Raw genomic sequence first — 25,599 nt, 5'->3', positions numbered from 1 at the left:
AATGAAAACAAATTATAAAGAAACAATAGACAAGTTTGGAAATAGGAGGAATCGGCTACAGCTTAAATTGATCGGAAATAAGACCTGCCCAATACTCCAGTAACAAATACTAGTTTTAAAATGAAAGACGAACTTACAAAAATTACCGAAACCCATTGAAAATACTTGGCATTGAACATAAAGTTTCATATGTATAAAAATGTTCAGCTATTACATTGGAAAAATATAGGAAGATAGTGCAAGATTGATAACTCTTTCTACTATTAAGTCGTACATTCTTATGCCCATGATTTTTTTAACTTCAGATACGATGATAAGGATTTCAATTATGTTTTTAAGCTACTCTCCGATCTTTTTGACATATAGTCATTAAAATATGTTCAAAATAATGAAAACATTGATTTCAAGCATATTTTTTTTTTATTTCGAATGTAAAAATGAATTGTGCCAGTATCAGGTTTCTTAATGTTGAAATTCAAATTCAATTTTATGCAGCCTACCTCTTCTGCGCATTTGGAAAAATAAGCTTAGAGCCTTATTTATTCAGTGAAATATTACCTATAATGTAATTTTACTTTAATTACCTTTACAATTATTTTTCTCTGTCCCCAGCAAGAGATATTTAATTTGTACAATATCCATATCGTTGTATGTACATTTAATTCAAATTAAACATTCGAAGTAATGAAAGTTTTGTCTGGTATTCAAGTTTTCGTTTCCTTGTTGATGAAATATTTATTTCTGTTCTCAAAATCATTACGTCAAGCCAATAAATCCATGCCTTTGATAAAAACTATTGCATAAAAAACAAATTCAATATCAAGATTTTTTATTGTAATTTGGCAGCTGCAGGTGTATACTAGTTTTTACATAAATTTTTCATTTTTTAGATACATTAGAATGCATTCAATGATATAAAAGGCAAGTATAAAAAAATCGAATTGATTGAAATACTTTGCAAAAAAAGGCAATAAATTATCATTACTGTACATTTCATTTATCACAGATATGTGCTTGAAGGGGAGATGATGTGACAGAAATTTGCTATAAGGTCTACATAAATACCTACACTCCATTTAAGAACTAATGAAGGGAAACGTACATATAAGATTTATTAACAACAGGATAGTGGATTAAAAACATTAAATATGCTAATGTATTCCGCTAAAAAAGATCTCTCCTTATTGAAATTTCGCCCAAATTCACACATAAATATGTTTTCCTTTTGAAAAACCTTTAAATAGAGGGTGACAAGCTAATATAGATGGCGTTTGATAGTGCCTAATGAAGCTTAAGCTATTTAAATCCACTGCGAGAACTGCAATGCTTTAAAAACATCTGCACATCAAGCCCTTTGTCCGATCTATCATGCTTAACAATAGGGTCCAAGGTTACATGATGTCTGCTTTTAAATTGAAAGTCAATAAAAGTTTATTTGGAAATCAAGAATACGAAACATCGCTTTATATTGAAGTTCTGGATATTACTTCTGGACTAAAGATGAAACTCATCTTCCCTTTAACGTAAAGAAAATATTCTTATTCAGTTTTGTTCAAGGATAAAATATGATGAAGAAAAGGAATTCTGGGTCTATGAATCAAATGCATAGTTTATTATCTACTAATGAGGATGAAAATCGGTTCAGCCGAAGAAATTTTTGCCATTCGGCCCCAGTGAAAAAATCCCTTTTGTCCATGAAGAATCTCCAAAGAAAAAATGAAGAAGAGAAATGTGTTTTATCTTCTATAAAGTCATCAGAAGATTTGGATGGGTTTTCTAAAGAAACACCGAACACAAAGAAAGCCATGCCTTGTCGCTGTAAAAGTCTAGGGGAGGATACAACTTCAACTAGTCCGTGTCTTATCACGCAGTCCAAGGCGAACCTCTTGAGGACCCCGACACCCAGTCACAGAATTGGCCCACATGTGTTTGACCATCTTAAGTCCAGTCTTCAAGAGAGACACAAAACATTTGTCAGGAAGACGAAGGCAAAATCTCCTACTAAAACGCCTTCAGAGGAAGATGAAAATGCTTCTGTTTTCAAGGATGAAAAGGTGATTGTTTTTATTTTGAATTTTCAAATTTTCAAATTTGGAATTTAAAATGTTCATATAGTAAATTAAAATTTTCAAAGTTTTATAATTAGAATTCTTAAATTTTTAAAATGAAAATGTTCAAATTTTTAAAATTAGAATTTTCAAATTTTTAGAATTAAAATTTTCTATTCTTAAAATTAAAATTTTCTAATTCTTAAAATTAAAATTTTCTAATTCATAGAATTAAAATTTTCAAATATCGAATTTTCATCGTGTATTTGTGTTCATAGCATAATAAACAAATCATGGTGAAATTACTTTTTTATGGAAATCAATCGCATGCACAAAACACAAAAGGGCATTCCTTAACGGTTAATTGATTTTTTTTTTAGATTACTTCGTGTTGACAATCAAAATAACCCAAATTTTATTTTAATGCTATCGAAACATTTTCAATCAAGACTAAATTGAATTTTATTTTGAATTCAATTTTAGGTAAACTCTTTTTATCATAGGTAAGGAGACTTGCTATTCAACACACATATTTGTGTCTAGGATTCTGATGGAATTGTTCAATTTATTGTTCGTTTTTGTCGCCTAGATGTTTCTCTTTTTGACTGTGACAAGTTTACATCCATTGTAAGATGTCGTTAAAAAGATGTCTTTTTGAGCCACTTTTTCACCAAATTGTCATAGCAAAGGTATATTCAATCACAACTATGTACTTGAGGTAAACAGCCCGAATCTCTTTGAAATGAAACATATACAACAAATATTAAGAAAGTTGACCAACATTAGACTTCTCATTATAAAAGCTATAAATCCTACGAGTACTATAACGATCAAAACTTAGATAAACATATGAAGAATTACCTAGTAAAATACATGTGTATGTTTAAACAGTAATAGACTCATTAGAATATTTAGTTGGAAGGAATTCTATAATTTCGCATACCCATTGGGAATGCTGAATAAACATTTCAATATTATTGCAACTTTTCTTTAAAAAGAGGATGTAGAGATATTGCTTCATCCATTATCAATCAAAATATATTCCAAAAGTGTGTACTGTATGTTAATTGTATAAACGTGTATCACAAGAGCAATGAAAAATGTAAAGAGGAAGATAGCAAACAGTGATTGATCTCAAAAAGTCTGCAAACAATATAAATCTGTGTACAGGGCATAATACACTCTTTGTAAGGAAATCTTCGAACATAATAAATTTAAAGTACTTACAACCAATGTGACTAAAACGTGGACTTCAGCAGGAGAGTTTTTTTTAATCTTCCAGAATTTATGTGCTAGTCTAAGTATCTGAATATATGGATTTAATGGAAAATCACTGCATGTTTGACAGTTAATTAATATCATTTTTAACAAGTGTATAGTAACATGTATATCTAGGAGGAAAAGCACGAACAAACGAACAGGCAAACAAACTATATGTGTGTCAACCAAAAAGCATTTTCTAGTAAGATATACTTGCAGACAAATGGATTATTTGCATTGATTAACATAGAAAAGGATATCTAGATCCAAAGAATGAGCTTGCTAATCTGTCATTCATTAATTTAAATTTTGGAATGTTTTGACTAGAGATTGCACTCCCCTATTTCTAAATTAGAAATGTATTTCCGACCCATATCTTTCAATCTTTTTCCAGTCGACCAAGGTTCGATTTAAGATGGCGGCTAAATGTGTTGCCGTCCTTATTAGATGGCTTAATGCCATTATCCAAATAAGCGACACAAAGACTATAAGAACAGCAACTGAAGAGAGATGGTACACACTATATACCAGCAGGGAGGCCAGACGACTAGCATTCAACAAAATGGTTTACTCCAAAGAAAGGGTATGTATACTAAAATTTAACAGTTGCTATTGTTCTGTCTATAATAACCATACTAGAAAAAGACTTCAGATTTCAAAATCATCATGTGTGACATATTACGTCAGAGGAAGTTGATGATATTTAAATTAGATCCACTGATTTGGGAGAGGGATAGAAGGTTATAGGAGCGTTGTTCAGTTTAAAGGTTGTGTGAAGGAAGCATACACAAATATGTATTGAACAATTACTCTGAGATTATTCCTTAAATACGGTAAAACACGTTTAGAGCAACTACCCTAATAATTATATAATAAATTCATACTTGCAGCGATTACAACTGCTATCCATCAATGAAATAAACTGTATCACCACTGGTTAAGTAAACATTGTTGTTGATTGGTGATACAATGGAAAAGCATCCGATAATGATACATTACATTATTTCAATTTTTTAAATCTCTTTGCTTGTAAAAACAGCAGTTTTTAAATAGTTATTTGAACTGTTGAGTTTATAGTTTTATTTGAAATGAAAGTACTTGGTCAATAGTAAAGTCGAAAATAGATACGTATGTGTATATAGACTATCAAAATGGAAAAAGCATTTGAATTTGTATTACAGGCATTTGCTAAAGTTCCAAAATGGGCATTAGATATATTTGATACAGACCCAGATTCCAGAAGTGAGAAAGACTGCAGGCGGATCCATGCTCTTCTTAGGGGTCTGAAAAGCTTCGACAAGTTTACAGAACGAATACAGCTTTATATGTGTAGAGCATTTCGTTATCAGAGGTACCGGTATCAATGATAAACACATATACATCAGGTATCAACTACAAACAATATTATTTAAGTGAATGTTTTGAGTAAAAATTGAGATAACATACATGTACCATATTTTTTTTGCAGTGTTGAACCAGGTAGAGTCATCCTAAGACGAGGACATGTGGGAATTAACTTTTATTTCATATATTCCGGTTCCGTTTTTGTAAATGTTGATGACATTGATTCTAAAGGAGACCATTTCGAGAAGACAGAAACAGTACTTGTAAGAGGAGATTCTTTTGGGGTAAGTAAAAGAAAAATTGATCTAATTCTACTAGGTTATTGTTAATCATAATTATCTACAAAAGAAGAAAATTTCAACTGCTGTGCAGAACTACATATTTTTTTTTTAAAAATCTTACTATAAAATCACATATTTTCGCAGGTCAAAATATCGTGCTTTGAGGAGAAAATATTGGTTGGTTGGGATTTGAATTCATGGATGAAGAAATGTTTAGTTGTTTATTTTTTTCATGAAATTTTACATTACATTGCAGTTATAAATTCCTGTATATTGGGTTTATATCACCCATTTGATTCGATACGCAAGAGCATCCTCCACATACATGTACGAACAATTTCTAGAACGAGAAAAGCTTTTGTCAACAGTCGCGTTTAAAGTCATCATTTGGCAAGTTCTAGAGTCGATACAATGATCTTCTCAGCAAATACAATCGATCATTAACTCGAAAACTGACTGACGTTTTCTATACCAGTCGTTAGGTCATTATTTAAACACTGAATGTCTACGGATTTTCCATTGCCCAATCATGACAATGAGCACACGGCAGTGTTACCGGTCGATAGGGGATGCTTAATCCTCTATGGCACCTGATCCCGCCTCTGATATTTTTGAAAGGTCTCTGTTTGCTCTGCTCCCGATTTGTATTTTTTCAATGGACTTATGAGCTAGATTACTGTTCCTTATCTCCATATCTCATTTCTTCATACCACGAAAACAACGGAAATTAAAAAAAAATAAATATATATATATATATGATTTTAAAGTATGTTTCCCTTGCACAATTTAGGTAAATTCGAAAGGATATATGAAAGATTACTTATCTACACATTTTCAGGTGTTGTAGAATTATTTTACATATTTATAATCCCAATGTTTAGGAATTAGCATTACTGCAAGATATCCGACGCACTGCCACCATTACTTGCCGAGAGACATGCGAAGTCTTGGTGGTTGATAAGGAAACTTTTGCTAAAGTCTGCCCCAGCATCTTTCAGGAAGAACTGGAAGAAAAAGAAAAATTTCTGACGTAAGTCTTAATCTTCGATTACCAGTATATCGCCGTAATGTTATACCGAGACATAAAAAAATCCCAAAAAAGGAATTTGAATGAAATACCATAGCTTTCATTTAAAAAAAAAATCAAATGAAAAATTAAATATGAGATATTTGAATGTTGATTGAAATTGTAATTTTTACAGTCAGTTGACGCTATTCAACTCCAAATATTGGACAAAAGACATGATGAGAGCGCTTTGCAATGACGCACAAATCCAGGAGGTATATAGGATACTCTTCAATCTCATTTTTCTTATTTAAACCCTGATTGAAATTCTTTTCAACATTTTTCTTCCTTTATGATTTCCATGTTTTTGTATGATTGATCTGAATTGAAGATGATTATATTTACAGTATAAGACTAATAAAGTTGTTGCCACAGACAGGAGAGATGAGGAATGGATATACATCTGTATGCAGGTACATGTAATGTAGAAAGCTATATGTGTATCCATATTATCTTAAGATTCTACTTATTGGCTTTTCTCGTGTAGGGACATAGTAAACAAGGCACCATAGGGCCATCCCTTCATTTTTGTTTAATTACAACATTTGGCCCCTACCATCAAAACTTTTATTCAAATTTGGCTCTTTCATTATCGTCTGAAGAATTTCTGTAAAATAATATTATCAAAAGCTTTTAGGGATGCTATCATTACATATCATTACGTTCATACATGTAGGAAACATGTAATCATTACTTATACCCGGACCAAGATTTTACTATTGTTAACTATATTTTACTATAGTGAAGTATAGTACATGTAAATACTTTGATATTTGAATTACTTTGAAACTTCACTCGATCTTGAACTCTTTTTTTTAGATTTCGAACTTAAAATCTCTTTAATCCAATACCAATGAAGTAAATTTGGAGATAATATGTGAATATGCAAGTAATATTTCCATTTAATACAAGAAAATGTTCATTCAAAAATAGAAGAACTTAAAATATAACAATCTGAGATCCATAGTAAAAATACTTTGATTTACCACATGTATAACAAAAACATTAATTTACTATGTAATTAAAAGTTTGATACTATGGTAAACTATTGTTAACTAATTTAAAAGTATTGTTTTGTAAGGGTGGATCTGGATAAAAATGCATTTATGGAAACATTTTTCGTCAGATAAATTTTCAGACAATATATATTTAATAATTCATATTATTTAATTTCACCTTCCTATACAGGGTAAAGGTCAGGTGATTAGGCGACTGTTGCTGGACGGGCCCTCTACGTCAAAACGTCAAAGAATTAAATCAACTACGTCCATCAGTCGACATAAAACCCCGGAAGTCTTGATAAATCTCTTGGAGGATGACGAACCCGACTCTCAAGACGGTACAGACATATATATCCAGAACAAAGTTTCCATGGGCTTCCATAAAATAATATACAATCAAATTCTTTTAATTGTCTTTATTTCTATTAAAATATAAAACAGAAAACAGTTTAAGGATATGGAAATCGACAGAAAATTGACGTAGGATTAAGGATAGCACTGTTTGTTAAATAATAAAGAAACTAATTTTACGGTTTACTGGTATATGCATGTTTCATATGCGTATATTTTACGATTAACATGATAACTTGGGTACAGATGTTTGGACAATGTAATAAACAAAATGCTTTTAACTACAAGAAGATGTACCATCGTGGAGAGAAATCCTTAGAATTTCATAACATTCCAAAAAAATTATGTTCCTTTCCTCTGGTAGGTAGTAGCTTGTCACCTGGAGAATCGGACGACGAAGAAGGAAAGGAGAAAATGCTGGAGTCTATGTCGTTAGAGTATCGGAAGGACGGGCGAGTACGTACATGTAATTATAATTCACTGAGAACATTATAAACACGAAAATTAACTGTAATTATTAGTTCAAATATTCATTCTGATTTGATGCCATATTTCACTTTTTTAAAGACAGTAAAAAGTTTTAACCGATTATCTACCTTCAGTGTACATGTACTTATTGACTGTAAATAGTTTTAGCTGATTATATTCATTCAGGTGTATTTATTTGATAATCAAAACGTCTTAATAATTATTTAAATTTAGAGAACGAGCTTCTTAACACACTTGAAGTGGGAGGCTGATATACAGGTCTTTGTTGTTATTAATAACTGCATGCTTTTTGCATGACGCTTTACTGCATGTTGCTGTGGAATTTACCTGCAATGAATTAAATTAATTGTTTTGATATGCATGTTGCTGTGGAATTTACCTGCAATGAATTAAATTAATTGTTTTGATATGCATGTTGCTGTGGAATTTACCTGCAATGAATTAAATTCATCTTTTTGATATGCATGTTTTTTTTTTCTCTTGTTAATCGTAGAAAAGATAACCCCTCTAATCTTGGAAGTAAATAAATACATCTAGTTTAAAAAAACAATCTTTATGGCATATAAATTTTCTAAGGTCAGGATCTATAGTAAATGAATTTAGTCCATGATATTTTTGGAGGTAGATCCATTATATCGCCATTAATAATCTAAACTTACCTTTTCCTGTACTTTACGGCTACATGCCTATTTATATTATTTAGAAAATGAAACATTTTCATGGAAATCAATTTTATATTCAATTTAAAATTATTGTAAAGAAGAGGTCGCGAAATATAAATAACCGTTTTCTGAGAGACTGTACGCAATGTGGATACATTTTCTTTAATATAAAAATTCCCATATTGATATTTTCTTCTCCATTTTCATTGAAAATGACAATTTACAATATATTTTTTCGATGTGTTTAGTCAAAGATGTATGTCCAGATAAGCCTTATTTTACCAATCTATGGTTAAAAGCATCATTAAAGGAATTCATTTCATAAATATTAGAAATATGAAAGTACCTTTTATTTACTACATGTAGGCCTTGACCTCAAATTGATACGTCAATTGTTATTATCAGTATTTTTTTCAAATTACCAAATTTAGGTTTTCTTAAGGTTTTTGAGATAAATGAAAAGTTCTAGAGCTGAATCATTCTCGATATTTAATTTCTAACGGTTTACCACATTTTTCACATCAGGCTAATATTTATGTTTTCTTCAAATGCACACAAAGAAATTTCAGCTGAAAGCAAAACAAAATCTAAAAGTTAATATTACAATGCTTAAATTCATTATATAAGCTTGATAACTGTTTATAATCTTCACATTTTTTTTTATTTCCTGTTGCATTTCTGGCAGCAATACTACTTCCAGTAGCATTGACCTAATTAAATCGACAAAGATCACCATAACTAGTGTGTTTTGTATTTAGTCAATCATTTGTTTTAAAAAAATCAGTTTTGAGGCTATATCGGAAAACGGTCTTTGTACTGCAGGTGTCATAACAGTATTTACGTTGAGGTTCACGTCAAAGTATGGCCGACGCAAAAATAATTTCTTAATCTCCTTTCCCGATTCGGGCATTTTTGCACTGGACTGTGGCTGAAATTTTTATGATATGAAAACTTTAATCTTCCTGTATTTATCAGATTCATTAAAATTTGGGCGTGCTGAATTTTCTGTTTACTGTATCTAAGATGGTATTATGTCCTGCACTTGATTTTCAAGCACCTGCTCGACTTCGACCTTAAATAAGCTTGCGTACCTAGCTAGATAGCTATTTTTCTTTTTACCTAAGACGTTTATAAAGAATTAAAAAATTTCAAAAATCTGTTATAAATTAACTCAAAGTTGTATATTTCTGGTAAGAAGATTCAGTAAAATGTTATATACTGTAGTGCAACCTGTACTACATCTCAATTTCTGTACTTTGATTGTCTTTATAAAGAGAAAAAAAGCAATGAAGACTCCAAACCGAGAGGAAATAGTAAAGAAAAAACAAGAAATGGTCATTCATGGTCCTACAACCTTAACCTCTCTCATGTCTAAGGACAAAGAAAACACAGCATCTGAATTTATTTACCTCCACATAGACACCGTGAGCAAAGAGGATGTGTTTGTAAGTTTATAGATACTAAAGTTCGTTATCAATATGTATAGATGTACATGTATGTTGAATTCGACAATTTACAAATTACATAATCAATGTCATGAACTCACAAGGAGCGAATTTTTCTTAGTCTTTTAAAGAAAAATATATTTGACAATTTTTTTTTCTCCACATCAATAAAGATACTAAGATTCATAATAAAATATAACATATCTTACACTTGCTTTTCTAAGATTTTTATAAGCTTTGCTTTATTACCAAACAAAAATTAACTTTTATTTTATTAGGATATTTATTCCATCTTGCACCACGTGACCTCCCCACCTGACAGTGATGTTTTGCTGGTCAGTGGCGGAGCTCGCTTCCTGCGTATCAAGAAAAGAAACTTTTTCCAAATCTGCTCCAGGGAGGCGCTAGAACAATCGAAGAGGATTGCCATGAGATCAAGGTTAGTATTATATTCTACCAAATTTAGAAAATGTTTCAATTTAAATTTTAAAAGACTTAATTTTATAGAGTTTTGTATCACTTACAGTCGTTTTTTCTAGGTAAATACTTCTTTGTTGAATCACTGAATTTCCTTTTGTCGCATCAATATTCTATTCAACAACAATCATTCCATATATACTAGTAGTTGGCTATTATTTCATTGCACTATATATATATACAGACCCTGAAACGCTGAACGAACGGTACACGCTCGCTACACGGTTTGCACGAAACGCTGCACGGTTTGCACGAAACGCTACACGGTTTGCACGAAACGCTACACGGTTTACACGAAACGCTTTGCACGAAAGGCTGCACGGTTTACACGAAAGCCTGCACGAAACGCTTTGTACACGTTTCTCACACGCTTTGTACACGATTCTCGCACGCTTTGGCCTCGGTCTGGATTTTCTATTCGGAATCTTTCGGACTTTATTTCAATTATTACGGATTAATCAAAGATTAGTTAAGAATTGCAATTTAGATTAAGTTAAGATTAAAACTCGCTACACCAGTACTATATTAAGAGATAAAACATTCAATGTTCAGTTGTAATTAATAAATAGTTGTCATTGAGTATGTGACCCGCCCGGTGAAATACTTATTATCGTCTGTGTACAAACCTTTTTTCACTAGATTCTAAATTACGCACTGAAAAAAAAATTATATTTGTAAGTCATAATCTTTTACAGCATTTGATGTTTTTCCAATTATAGTTTGATATTAAATAAATGTTTATTACTGACAGTTAAACTTAGCTATTGATTTGAAAAAAAAAATGATTAAATTGCGTATGATTTCTTTAAACGGATTGATTTTCTTTTCCTTTTTTTTTTATTATTGATTGATTTATACATTTTTTGATTTAGTAAAAGGAGAAATTCATCTGATTAAATTAAGTTCTGTTTATAATTTGCAAAGGTAATATGTTAACTGCATCTAACAGAAACATGCGGGGGGGGGGGGGGGGTACCGAGATCTTACTGTTGTATCTTCAAATCTGTACATATAACGGGCACTTGTTTCAGTAAGTATACCATCGGAAAAAAATGTATTATAGAAACAAGTGCCCGTTCTAAGAAACAAGAGGCCCAAGGGCCTTAACGGTCACCTGAGTATAATACAACAATTTAGAAGTTAAATACACTGATAGATGAAGCATTGTTGCCCTAGCCCCCCCCCCCTCCTCAAGAACCCCAAAAACTGAGGCCATATATTTAAAAATTTTGGAAGAGGCATCCTTGTCTATCATAATCATGCACTTAGTTTGCTTAAATAATCTCCAGTAGCAGAGAAGTTTTTCAAAGAATCAATGCATTTTCACTATATAATCAATAGAGCCCCGCCCTAACACCAGAACCCCTGACCCTGGGGCCATGAAATTCACAATTTTTGAAAAGGCATCCTTATGCGTTTAAATAGTCTCCAGTAGCAGAGAAGAAGATTTTCAAAGAATCAATGCATTTTCACTATATAATCAATACAGCCCCACCCTAACACCAGAACCCCTGACCCTGGGACCATGAAATTCACAATTTTTGAAAAGGCATCCTTATGCATCATAACCATGCACTTAGTTTGTTTAAATAATACCCAGGAGCAGAGAAGAAGATTTTCAAAAAATTAAAGCATTTTTACTATATAATCAATAGAGCCCCGCCCTAACACCAGAACCCCTGACCCAGGGGCCATGGCTTTCACAATTCTGGAAGAGGCCCACCTCCTCATCATAACTACGTACTTAGTTACTTTATTAAATACCCAGGAGCAAAGAAGAAGATTTTCGAAGAATTAATGCATTTTCACTATATAATTTATAGAGCCCTGCCCTAACACCAGAACCCCTGACCCTGGGGCCATGAATTTCACAATTTTGGAAGAGGCACTCTTGCTCATCATAACTATGTACTTAGTTCCTTTATTTAATACCCAGGAGCAGAGAAGAAGATTTTCAAAGAATTAATGCATTTTCACTATATAATCAATACAGCCCCACCCTAACACCAGAACCCCTGACCCTGGGGCCATGAATTTCACAATTTTGGAAGAGGCACTCTTGCTCATCATAACTATGTACTTGGTAACTTTATTTAATACCCAGGAGCAGAGAAGAAGATTTTCAAAGAATTAATGCACTTTCACTATATGATCTATATAGCCCCACCCTGGGGCCAGAACCCCTGACCCTGGGGCAATAAATTTCACAATTTTGGAAGAGGCACTCTTGCTCATCATAACTATGTACTTAGTTCCTTTATTTAATACCCAGGAGCAGAGAAGAAGATTTTCAAAGAATTAATGCACTTTCACTATATGATCTATATAGCCCCACCCTGGGGCCAGAACCCCTGACCCTTGGGCCATGAATTTCACAATTTTGGAAGAGGCACTCTTGCTCATCATAACTATGTACTTAGTTCCTTTATTTAATACCCAGGAGCAGAGAAGAAGATTTTCAAAGAATTAATGCATTTTCACTATATAATCAATACAGCCCCGCCCTAACACCAGAACCCCTGACCCTGGGGCCATGAATTTCACAATTTTGGAAGAGACAGTCTTGCTCATCATAACTATGTACTTAGTTCCTTTATTTAATACCCAGGAGCAGAGAAGAAGATTTTCAAAGAATTAATGCACTTTCACTATATGATCTATTTAGCCCCACCCTGGGGCCAGAACCCCTGACCCTGGGGCCATGAATTTCACAATTTTGGAAGAGGCACTCTTGCTCATCATTACTATGTACTTAGTTCCTTTATTTAATACCCAGGAGCAGAGAAGAAGATTTTCAAAGAATTAATGCATTTTCACTATATAATCAATACAGCCCCGCCCTAACACCAGAACCCCTGACCCTGGGGCCATGAATTTCACAATTTTGGAAGAGACAGTCTTGCTCATCATAACTATGTACTTAGTTCCTTTATTTAATACCCAGGAGCAGAGAAGAAGATTTTCAAAGAATTTATGCACTTTCACTATATGATCTATATAGCCCCACCCTGGGGCCAGAACCCCTAACCCTGGGGCCATGAATTTCACAATTTTGGTAGAGGGCTCAATGCTTATTACAATGATGCCAACAGTTTGACTGCTTCATGTCCGGGAGTAAAGAAGAAGATTTTTAAAGATTGCATTATTTTTGGTGGTTTTAGCCCCATCCCTCAGGCCCCCGGGGGGCAGGGACCATGAAATTCACAATTTTTGTTTCCCTTCACCCATAGATGCTATATACCAAATTTGGTTGAAATTGGTTGAGCGGTTCTAGAGAAGAAGTTAAAAATGTTCAAAAGTTAACGCACGACGGACGACGCACGACGCACGACGACGGACAAAAACAGATAGCAATAGGTCACCTGAGTGACTCAGGTGACCTAAAAAAGGATACCCTTATATCCAGCGGGACCCGATACATGTAATTCATTCAATGCTCTTTATTCAGAATGGTACATATATCATTTCATTACAGAGTTAAACTTTAATTAATCATTATATGGTAGAGAAGCCGGGGGATAGGTATTGTGACTCTTTAGTTCTCTTTTGAGGCATTGTGTTTATCAAATAGAAACAATATTATACCCACCATCTTTTAAAATCCTTGATTTCCAACCCCGTCTAGAAAAAAAATCAATAATTTTGTAATCAATAGTCGCGACTCTTCACAATACATTCAATATATATACATGTCCAATGTCCTAAAAACTAAAAAATAATTATGCTCTAGAACTGCGTGATTAATAAAACAACTAATATATGATTATTCAGGATTTATTTTATTCACGAATGCACTGGCAAACTAATTCACTGTTTACAGACAATAGGATACATGTAAATTTAAGAAATAAAATTCACGGGTATTTTATTATACCCATTAAATACTAATAAAACTGTTAAATTTCACGAATTAAAAATCAATCGTTATTTTCGGGTGTCATCTTAGCTATGATTGACAAGAAATAATTGCAGAACAAGTTTTCAGTCCCGGCACGCGGAGCCCGTGATCGCTGTTGTAAATGACCTTGATCACGGTCGTAAGAAGAGTGTTGAAAGTGTAAAGAAGATTCCAAGATTTTTTAAGGGGTGCATCGGGTGCACCCTGAAAAAAGCATTAAATTATTTTAAAAAAGAAAATTATCAATAAAAGACTTGTTTACAACAAAAACTCAGTTAGTATTTTCATTTGATCCCCCCCCCGGAAATATTTAACCCTGTATTTGCCGATGCACGTGAATTATAATTCATTTATATGACTATTATTAATCAGCCAATTTTATGCATAAAAAGACAATAAATGATTCCTCGTTTCAAAATTATTTGTATCACAATCTTATAATATAAGAAAATTATGTTCGTTTACAAAGAAAATCAGTAAACTGTGCTCCCCGGCCTAGAATTCCAATACTTCACATTTATATCAACACACTAAATTTTGCGTTTTATTTTTCACGCCTGCCATATCTATCTATTATTTCGTATTAATCACCGATATTTTCTTATAATCCCACATCCCATAATTGTAAATTGGTGAGGAGATTCAAATAAATGAATGAAAAGGACAAGACCGGATTCCTTATGAATTTTCTTTTAAAAAATGTTCTGTATTGCTCCCTTTAAAAAATGTATTGAATCAAATACCTTAAAATTTATGTGCATATAATTAATTACTTTTAACACATTTTCTGTCGACCATCTTTATTGAAATAAAAAAGAAAGAAACTCAAACAAATATGTAATACATTACCGAGTAATTTTATTTTGTTGTTTCCGTATTTTTTTTTCACTCTTAAAATACCACTGGTATGATATATCCGAATAATATTAGTTACAAACACCACGGAATGAGATGTTGATCCATCAATAACCATATTTAAAATAAAAGGACTTCCGAATGAATCCTAAACGTTTCTCACACGATTCTTGCACGAAAGTCGCACGTTTCTCACACGGTTCTTACACGAAAGTCGCACGTTTCTCACACGCTTCTCGCACGCTCGCTACACGGTTTGCACGAAACGCTTTGGAGCTTACACGAAACGCTGCACGGTTTACACGAAACGCTACACGCTTTGCACGAAACGAAAAGCGCACGAAAGTCACACGCTTTTTGGGGGTAGTAGCACGTTTCAGGGTCTGTATATATATATATATATATATATATATATATATATATATATATATATATATATATATATATATATATTATAGATAGATAGATATATATATATATGTATGTATGTATGTATGTATATTTATATGTTGAAGTCTTTTTAATTCATAAGAGTATGTTATACTTTTCATTCTAACATCTTAGTTTGAAGATGATATTTTTTCCCAAAATATTAATAAATTAAGTGAGGTAATTCTACTCCTTCTAAAACTCGAGATTTTTAACTAATGATTAAATATTAGTGCTTTTATAATTGATCTATTAATCATTCCTTGAGTATTGCAATATTAGTCACATATCCTTTCTGGTTCGCATTAAAACCTTGAAAAAGGTCCTAACTCCATACAAAAAAGAATAGCGAAGCGTCCCCGAAATGAGAATTTGATCTGTAACTATTCAAGGTAAACCAACATATGAAAATCAACTCAATATCTACAAGCGTGTAGAAAGGATGGGACTGACTGACATACTAAGAAACAGCTAGACAGACAGACAGACAGACAGACGGACGGACGAACAGAGAGGATGTCCTTAGCCCCCTCTTTCACCATAAAGTGACTAAAAAAATTATTGAATTCTGGGATTGATTATAGCAATTTGAATTTTAGGCAAATTTTGCTATAATATCTTGATGGGTATAAATTGAATTTTGATTAAAGATGTACATGTTGTTTTAAATTTGATATTCAATGTATTATAATTCATTTTAAATATTATTTTATTCATTTTAGTTATATCGATCTTCGATTCAATAACAGATTTTTTTCTTACTGACATTTATGTGTTTATGTATGCTTTGTTTGTAAAACAGCTGTACTATAATAATTGAGTGTAGTTATACAATCAAATATTATAAACTACACTACTTACAATTGTTTAGATACCCAACAAACAACCAACTGTTGACGTCATACACGGAGAAATTCCACTGGGACAATTACAAAAATGTAGTGGTGGATCAAGTGATCAGACCTCATGTGGAGCGTCAAACACGGTTCAAAAATAGTCCTGATCTACAATCCTCTATCATTAACTTTCAACGACAAAGAACAATAGATCTGATAAATACATTAAAACAACATTCTCAATAAACCGATATTCAATCTAAGTTATGAGTACTTAATGATAACATCTGCCTCTTTTGTTCCATTTTTAATCAAGGATACTGAGTAACTAAAAAGACTACTGTGTACAGCAGGCAATTTAACTTGACATGATTGTGTATATATGAAGTTCATTTTGATTTTTCTGTACATGCTTAAAGGAAATAAATAATTGAAATTTGTTTCTTTTATTTTGAAAATGTGTATTTACATGTAAAACACTATGTTTTGTAAATGATCAAATTGTCATATGTAGAGTTGATTGCATGGAAAATTTTAATAAGTGTATCAAACTTAAGTTAAAAGTTCTGAAAAAGGGATTATTTTGGTTGGCGATACACAAAAAGAATGGGTGTGCAATCTGATAATTATTAGTTATTATTATGTACAAACAAGACACTAATACTATTACACGGCAAAAATACATTTGCTGTGTTCTTTTCTAAACCAAATATGAAAATATTTCGAATATCATTTTATCACTTCCGTGTATACACAAGCGTATACACATGAGGAAAATTTGCGCTAAAATGGCGAAACATTGAAGGGAGAAATTCAAATCTTGTGTGAATTTTTGCTGCTTTTAAATATGTAAAATGTAAGTATAAGATTTTTTTAGTTTTGTGAAAGTTCTTGGTAAGTGAATTACACAGACTCATGAACGTAGCCTTATTTTTTTATGAAGCGCTTGCGCGCTTCATGAAATATGCCTATGTACATGTAACAAGTTTGTGTGATTTATACACTGGTCAATAACTTTCACAAAACTAAAAAAAATCTCATTTAAATGTTTGAGGATTCTTAGTTCCAGTCTTACTTCGATAACCGGAATCTCGAATACCATGGATACATGTATATCGAAGTGATTTGAAGATCCAAAGAACTTTTTTTCATTTATTTATGTATTTTACACCCAATATCTCAAATTCTAGGATGTCGCGAAGTTTTTTTGTCGGTCCCATCGAGTTTGAGTTTGAGTTTGATTGTTTTTATATTCTTTATATACTTAACGTTTCTTAATTTTACATGTACATGTGGTGAATATTTTGAATAGAGAGAAGGATTGAAAACAAAAAGGATTGAAAAACAAAACATATTTGATCTATTATATGAGAATAAGAACATTTTTTAAAAATAATTGTTCACTCAAATATGTTAAAAGAATGAAAAAAATGAAAAAAGATTTTATTTGTCTTAAAATCATATTTATTCAATAGATTCTAAAACTGTACAGTAAGACCTTAAATATAAATTTCATTTAGTTCAGAAAGTCCTTGATGACTTCGATTGTTTAAGAAAATGTGAACTTATTTCATTATTCTGTCGTAACTTGGAAAGTATACGTTTTCCTACGCTGCGGTTCTGCCAAAAATATGCATATAGTCTATGTTTTATTCTTAAGTCTACGTTTATCTTTTCTATGTATGAAATACATGGAGATAACGAACAGTATTCAAGCTCAAAAGTCCATTAAACCTTAAAAAATAGGTGCAGAGCAAACACGGACCTCCAAAACATCAGAGGTGGGATCAGGTGCCATGGAGGAATGAGCATCCCCTGCCGACCGGTCACACCAACCGTGTGCTCCTTATGTTGATCGGGAAATAACGGAAAAATCCGTCGACAATTCAGTGTGCAAATAATGGCCTAACAATTAGTATGAAAAACGTCAGTCAGCATTTGACTCAATGATAAATTGTATTTGCTGACAAGGTCATTTTATCGACCATAGAACTTACGAAATGATGGCTTTAATCGAGACTACTGATATTCTTGTTTCATCAACTTGTTTGTCAATAATTTACATCGTTTTAGAAATTGTACATACGTAGAGCATGCTCTTGCGTATCGAATCAACTGAGAGATATATACCCCGTATGCAGGTGATGAAGGTATATTGCTGCATAAGTAAGGGAAGTTGACGATTGAAAAGTTAAAGGCATCACTTTTATCATAAAGATTGGTTGTCTTTTAAAAGTAAAATATCCAAATATGAAACAGATGTGTCAGACTCTGTAGTATCTTTTATCTCAAGCTCACCGGGATATATCGTATCGACATAAGAATGGAAATAACCATTTTTAATTGACAATACGCCGTCGATATATCTAAATGTCGAGTTGAAGGCCACAGCAAGTGTTTTGTTCTTTTCACGTATAAGATTCTGGACAAATTCTGCTTCATATGAATACAAAAAAAGGTCTGCTAATAACGGGGCGCAATTGGTATCCATGGGAATTCCAATAGATTGTTGGAAGACCTGGCCTCCAAAAACCACATAGATCTTGTCAATCAGAAACTCAAGCATCTTTTTAATGTCAACTTCAGAGTACTTGTGTGCACAATCAGAACGTTTTTTAACAAAATAATTTTGCAAATGACCAATGACAAGGTAAGTAAATTTACGAGTTCCATTTTTATTGAAAAAGCAGCTGTCAATGATATCAAAAAGCCTGGGTTTTAATTTATCATGGGGAATGGTTGTGCATAAAGTTGAAGAATAAAATATGTCAAAAGGTACAATGGTAAGGAGAAATAAAAAGAATGATCTTTTAAAACTCTTTTAAATCTTTGAAATTGCTGACAGCTCAATATAAAGGACATTTATGCGATTATACTTTGAATAATTTATTTAGTCAGAAAACTGATCAGATCAGCCCCTCCTTAAGCCTACGTGATTGGCATCCATATTTGGGTGTATATGTTTTTGTTTGTTTGTTTGTTGTTTAACATCCCTCTCGAGAATTTTTCATTCATATTGCCAGGCCATTACTTGCCGGTGTAGGACTTCAAATTTCAACCTGCACTTGGCACTTACTGGCTTTGAGGATTGAGGGGTCTTTTTCGTGCCAGCACCCACTGCGACAAGTGACCTCGGCTTTTTATACAGTCTCATCCGAAGCACCGGTCTCCACAGTCCCGCAGTGGGATTCGAGCGCGCGACGTAAGGATACATATGTAAAATTATTACTTTAACCGAAACATATCCTAAATACACAATGTAAAATAAAATTCTTTTGCAAAATGTAATAGATAGACAAAAAAGAAAGCTAATTGAATGCATTGAGAAATTCTCTTTAGTACATTTACATTGACGACATTTAACGACACTAGAACCTACATAATTAAATTACATATTAAATTACTGATAAAGAACAAAATTAATATAGATATACCCTTCTCGTTATATTCAAAATATTAAAATCCACTTAGATTTCAACAGACTCAAGTCCTGGAAACGTTAACTGACAAGAGAGAAATTAATTGTCTTTGCTTCTCCTTTCATTTTCTCTTTCTCTATGTCTGTCATGTTGCTCTCTGTCTCTTTCACGACGGTCCTTTTCTCTGTCAAGTTCTCTTGATTCGTTGACTTCTCTCTCCCGTTCTCGCTGATTAGCTTTTCGGCTCCTTTGAATTCTCAGGTGGTGTTGGTCTCCACCAGATTGTGCTGCATACGCACCGTTGAATTGTTGTAATATTATCAATATTACCAAAAGTAGTAAAATTTTACAGGAATCCTAAAAGTAAGAATTTTTATTAATAGTTGTTTACAAACATTTATTTAAAACATTAAAATAACTAACGTACTCGAATAGATTCACGTTTATATACATAATTATTTTTTGGTAGTAAATTAAACAATTAAAAAGAATATATCAAGATTTTGCACGAAGAAGTAAGTTCTTTTATCTAAATTGAATAAAGTAATATTTATTTGCGATAAAATTGTATTTACCATACTTTCCGCTCACGTTGGTAGTTTTTCAAACAAAAGGGTTCCCTTTGTGTTCCTCCTATACGTTATATAGCTACGTATAAATACCTGAATGTCTATTCCTTAAAGCGCTTTTCAAGTCAATTAATTATTGCTCTTTTGAACTGCTTTTTTTGTACCATCCTGATACTTGCACATTTTTGCTGATGCTTTGTAGCTGTGCAGTGAATTATGCAACACTGCATTATATACGTACGTTTGTCCAATGCAATTGTTTCATAACAGGATCCGGTTTATCCTTGTCTGAGTAATTACTTCTCTATATGTGAGTTTTGCAAGCGGAATAAAAGCTGGACATTTGGTACTTTTCATCTGTTTGAAGGGCGATGGGTGAATCAGATGTCTTTTGAAAGCTTATGATATAAAGAAATTGTAAATATCTTCTTAGCTACCGGAATCCCCATTTAATGTACAATAGAATAGAAATTAATGACATTTTTTTCCTGATAAAGATGTCTTACATATTTTTAGCGTATCATATACAAATAAGTCAACCTTCTGTTTATTAACAATTAGATGTACATCGTATTCGCATTTTACTCTGTCCGCTTGAAACTTTTATACGGACTTTTAAAAGAAGCTGAAACAACTCTATGTACAACTCTATGTACCTGTACATATATACATAAATTCTTCAACTCCCAATTATGGATATTGCCCAGAGGAGACTCTTTAAATCGCAATGTATCACAACAAGTAATAATAATTCAGAATAAGCCCGTTGGTTCGTTAAGCTTAAATTATAACAAATTAAAGGTATAGATGCTGTAAACACTAATTTAAAAGCATTATTTGTCATAAAAGATCAGTATTATATTCCACTATATTTTAGGGCTACACTTTAGAATTCCTAAGGATATATCCCAACTGTTGCATCCAAGCCCTTAATTTTTTTTTCATTATTTCACGTCCCTTTGAGAATTCTTCACTCATATTGAGACACTACCACTGGCCGATGGAGGGCTGCAAACTTAGACCTGTAGTCGGTTCGAAGAACCGGTCGCCGCGTCACACGATGGATTCCAACCGTCGACATAAGGATTAACTCCTTACTCCATGACTCGAAAGCAAACGCTTTATTTGATGTTGATGAAACAAGGATATCAACAGTTTCGTTTGAAGTCATCATTTCGCAAGTTTTATTGTCGATGCGGTGACCTTGTCAGCACATACAACCTAACATTGAGTCAAATGCTGACTGACGTTTTTCATACTAATTGTCAGGCCATTATCTATACACTGAACTATCTATGGATTTTTCCGGTTCCTTTTTTTCCCGATCATGACAAGGAGCACACGGCGGGTGTGACCGATCGGCAGGGGATGCTCACTCCTCCATGGCACCTGATCCCACCTTTAAATTTTGAGGTCCGTGTTTGCTCTGCTCCAAATTTGTATCGTTTCATTGGACTTTCGAGATTTAATACTGTTCGTTATCTTCTTATTTCATCCACTTCATTGAATAATAAATAAACTCTTTAGTGCATAGATTTTGACCATTAAAAAATCCTCCTATGCTTTCTTATTCTTCCTCTTCTTTCATCTTTAGTTCTGCTGGACATAACATTACTGGAGATGTTTGGGAATGACCTGAAGCTACTGGAGATGTGAATACATGTACATTTTGAAATGACCTGAAGGCAATTATATTAATTATTTTAAAAGGTTCTAAATTAATGGAGGTGATCTCTGAACTTCATTTCTATGATAAATTCCGTCAAGGAATATGCCAGACAATAGGCTTAATATAAAGGGGAGGACAACGAACTCCGTGTTTTTTTTTTTTTTTAGAATAAAGAGTTTTAGAAATATATTAAATAATCGTACTAGAAAATTAAAGTGAATGTCTGGTCAGAATTTTATTATCTGTAAATAAAGCATCACCTTTCATGTATAAAGAACAGCAGCATCGTATTGCACTGCTGAAAACATTAGTTAAATTTGAAACTGATCGACTAATTGGAAGTGCAAGCGGAAATCCTTATCATAACAGCTGACGTAGTGAGGATACTTCAAATCCTAGATGATATATTCTGTCAATATATTTACGGTTGCAGAGTAATGAAATTCCTTACATCTTAATGAGCTTATTCAGGCATAGATTTATTATACGACAAAGATAAACATCTATCCCAGATAGATTTTATCTTTTCAAAATTTGGCATTTGAATCAAGTGATAAACACAACCTATCTCAAGATATATAGCTGAATGTCATTAAATGGGAAATTCTTCCTTTATTTTTCTCAGATCTTAAGCACTAGAATCATTTGTATGTAATATTATATGTCCTTTATTACATTCAGATTCACAATAAAAATGAAATGAAATGGAGCCAATATGCCTGGAAGTTTTCATAAAAGTGAGGATTGTGGGGAATATATAGGAAGCGCGATAACTTTATCTCTCAACATGGCAGCCTCAGCACACTTTCATGCCTTCTGTCAATATAACTTAAAAAAACAAATCTCAATATCAGGTAAAATTTATCAATGGCCAAAAAGCTGAATAGACAAAAAGTTGTTTCAGACCTGAAGTTCCCTTTAAGGGAAGAGCTAAATGAACTGTATGTATTGGTTTCAGCTGACTAAGCTTCTTAAAATATAATCTATGCTTGTAAGGCTCATTAGTACATTTGCATCCTTTAAGAATTTGGTTTTAATTCTACCTCTGGTATCTAACTGAACTGACTATGGATTTATCCTTTTACTTATTCAAGAAAAAGGGCGGGTGTGACTCTTACAACTCCATAGCACCAGATCTCATCTCTAAAGTTGACAGATTTCCTTGATTGTTCTGTTTTCAATTTATGATTTTTTATTTGGACTTTTCAGGACGATTATACTGTTCATTATCTTTAAAATTCATTATACCTACATGTACTTCCTTTTCAAAATGACATTCTTCATATTCACTTTCAGCTTCAAATACCCTTATATTTCCAGTCAATGAAAGAGAATTTGATTTATATCAATTATACTGGATTCCAAAACCTAACAAATACAATCGAGGATACATTGCGGGGTCCAATTAATGTTCAACCAAGCCTCTGTCTTTATTTCTCACAAAATATTAGCTGTTGTAAAAGAGAGTTTTGACGTACTGGGATCAAACTTATACTAATATTTCGCTTATAAAAGATGAAATTCTTCAAAATTATCCAGACTTTATATATATATATATATATATATATATATATATATATATATATATATATATATATATATATTGTATACTTTAACATCGAGGTCAAGAAGGAACGTAAATAAGATCAAAATTTACAACATGTCATCACTTTATACAACCTTCCTCATTATATATCAAAGACAAGTCTTTTCTGAAATCATAAATAACTGCTTCCTTAAAAGAATTGTACCTTGAATATTTTCATATCTTATGATTTGTCACCTACAAATTTACCTTGTTTAAAACATTCTCATTACCCCGGTATACAAATAGGTATTCCTGACTGACAACTATGTAAGTCTTCCAACAATCTTTTGTGAATTCCTTTCTTTCAATTGTCCATCTTATGAATTTCGACTAGAAATTAGTCGTGTATTACTAAGCAGTGCATTTTCACTCATATTGATCAAATTAATTTGAAGTCTGGCCATAATTACTTTTTTAAAAGACAAAAAGAATTTAAATCGAAGTACAAAGTACAGTAGTGCACATATATAACATACTCGCCTATAAGTCGTTTTTTAGTTAAACTTTGGTCCAAAACTCGATGTCCGACTTATAGGCGAGGTATAAAAAGATTGGTATTTTAGAGGGTCAAGCCCTCTAATATAAACTTACAAAATACAACCAACTTATAGGCGGACCGACTTATATGCGAGTATATACGGTACTAGTATTTGGAAAAGAACTCACTTATTTTGACGTTTATATAAAATAATTATTGTATTTTTATTATCATGCTAACAGCAATTAAGAAAGTCGTCTTTTTTAGGGATGTATCTGATTTAAAAGACACATAGAATGGGAAGAAATACACGGGAATATTAATTATTACAGGTATTTATGTATTAAATAGGTATTTACCACTTGCTAAACTCTGTGAGTTACTGGCCATGATGGTAAACACCATAAAATGATTACCAACTTATCCTAGGGTTAGGTTTGTTTAAAAACGCATTGATACAATTGTATTAATTTAATCCAAAAAAAACCCAAAAAACAATAACTTAGAATACAATCCGTTACACTATGTGTCTCTTCGACCAAGAGGCAAAACATCAAATCACAATTTGTAATCCAGCCCTTATTTCTCTTTAATGCGAAATATCAATTTTTTTAAAACACTTATCTCTGTTTCATTTCCTAAGCATTTTTCTACAAAATACTTAGACTGTCTTTAATCTAAAACCGTTTCCTCGTTGTTTTTTAAGTTATTTAAATTAACAACCCCAGTGTTATTTCCGGTTTTTTTTTTTTCAAGAATAACATGACTCAGCTGAAAAGTTTCTTCTCAACGACTGATCTTTATATACTTAAATCAAACGAGAAAAAAGTCCAAGAGCAAGTTTCAATTCACTTTTATAAAGTTTTTAAACTCTGTGCGAATTTTGACTCTATAATTTCTTAGTGAAACTAAAATGTACTACAAATTTACAGTAACACAAACCCTTTCCTTGTCTTAGTTATGTTATTGAAAAAAAGAATCATTTTATGTTTGATACGTCTGTACAGAAATTGATTTTCTTTCGACATTTTTTGAGAATATGTAAAAGGAAAGGCCTTGGGTACTAACTTTACATTCAGTGTCAAAGATACGTTATTTCTGTGGCTGCATTTCATTGTTGTGTCTGTGGTGTGTGTGTGTGTATTTGTACATAAGGCAACAAGTCTATATCTTATGAAATATGCTTGAGAAAAAAAACGTTAATGAGCTATAAATCTTTACCTAAAGGAAATTCGAAAAGAGAATTTCTTAAATGTTTAAAAAGGTTCTTTATCGTACCACGGATGAAACGATAAAAGGTATTTATCGTGCATACCCGGGTTTATAATTTATTATCCTTGAAGCTTCCCTTATAAAAAGTCAAAGTTATAAATGCTATGTAAATATAAATATGTTTTTAAAAGCATTTTCTAACACAAATATAAACTAAAACAC

The 25,599-nt window shown here is 32.3% G+C and overlaps 1 protein-coding gene across 1 annotated transcript; it reads left to right on the top strand.

Annotated features, from left to right (window-relative positions):
* The first annotated feature begins 1,565 nt into the window (after positions 1–1,565).
* Positions 1,566–16,855, top strand: LOC133193910 (cyclic nucleotide-binding domain-containing protein 2-like). Its single transcript, XM_061329822.1, has 13 exons — positions 1,566–2,054; positions 3,703–3,891; positions 4,490–4,659; positions 4,777–4,936; positions 5,815–5,963; positions 6,136–6,214; positions 6,347–6,412; positions 7,188–7,338; positions 7,716–7,807; positions 8,054–8,098; positions 9,777–9,947; positions 10,226–10,386; positions 16,478–16,855. Exons 1-13 carry the CDS (start codon positions 1,566–1,568, stop codon positions 16,686–16,688), a joined length of 2,133 nt encoding a protein of 710 aa, XP_061185806.1. The 3' UTR covers positions 16,689–16,855.
* The last annotated feature ends 8,744 nt before the right edge of the window (positions 16,856–25,599 follow it).

Source organism: Saccostrea echinata, unplaced genomic scaffold (genome assembly GCF_033153115.1).
Source record: "Saccostrea echinata isolate AGI-Se365-2 ecotype Australia unplaced genomic scaffold, CSIRO_AGI_Sech_v1 ptg000028l, whole genome shotgun sequence".
In the NCBI taxonomy this organism is placed as follows: Eukaryota; Metazoa; Mollusca; class Bivalvia; order Ostreida; family Ostreidae; genus Saccostrea; species Saccostrea echinata.
The sequence above is the reverse complement of the archived record's forward strand: the minus strand, read 5'-3'. Positions and strand labels throughout refer to the sequence as shown.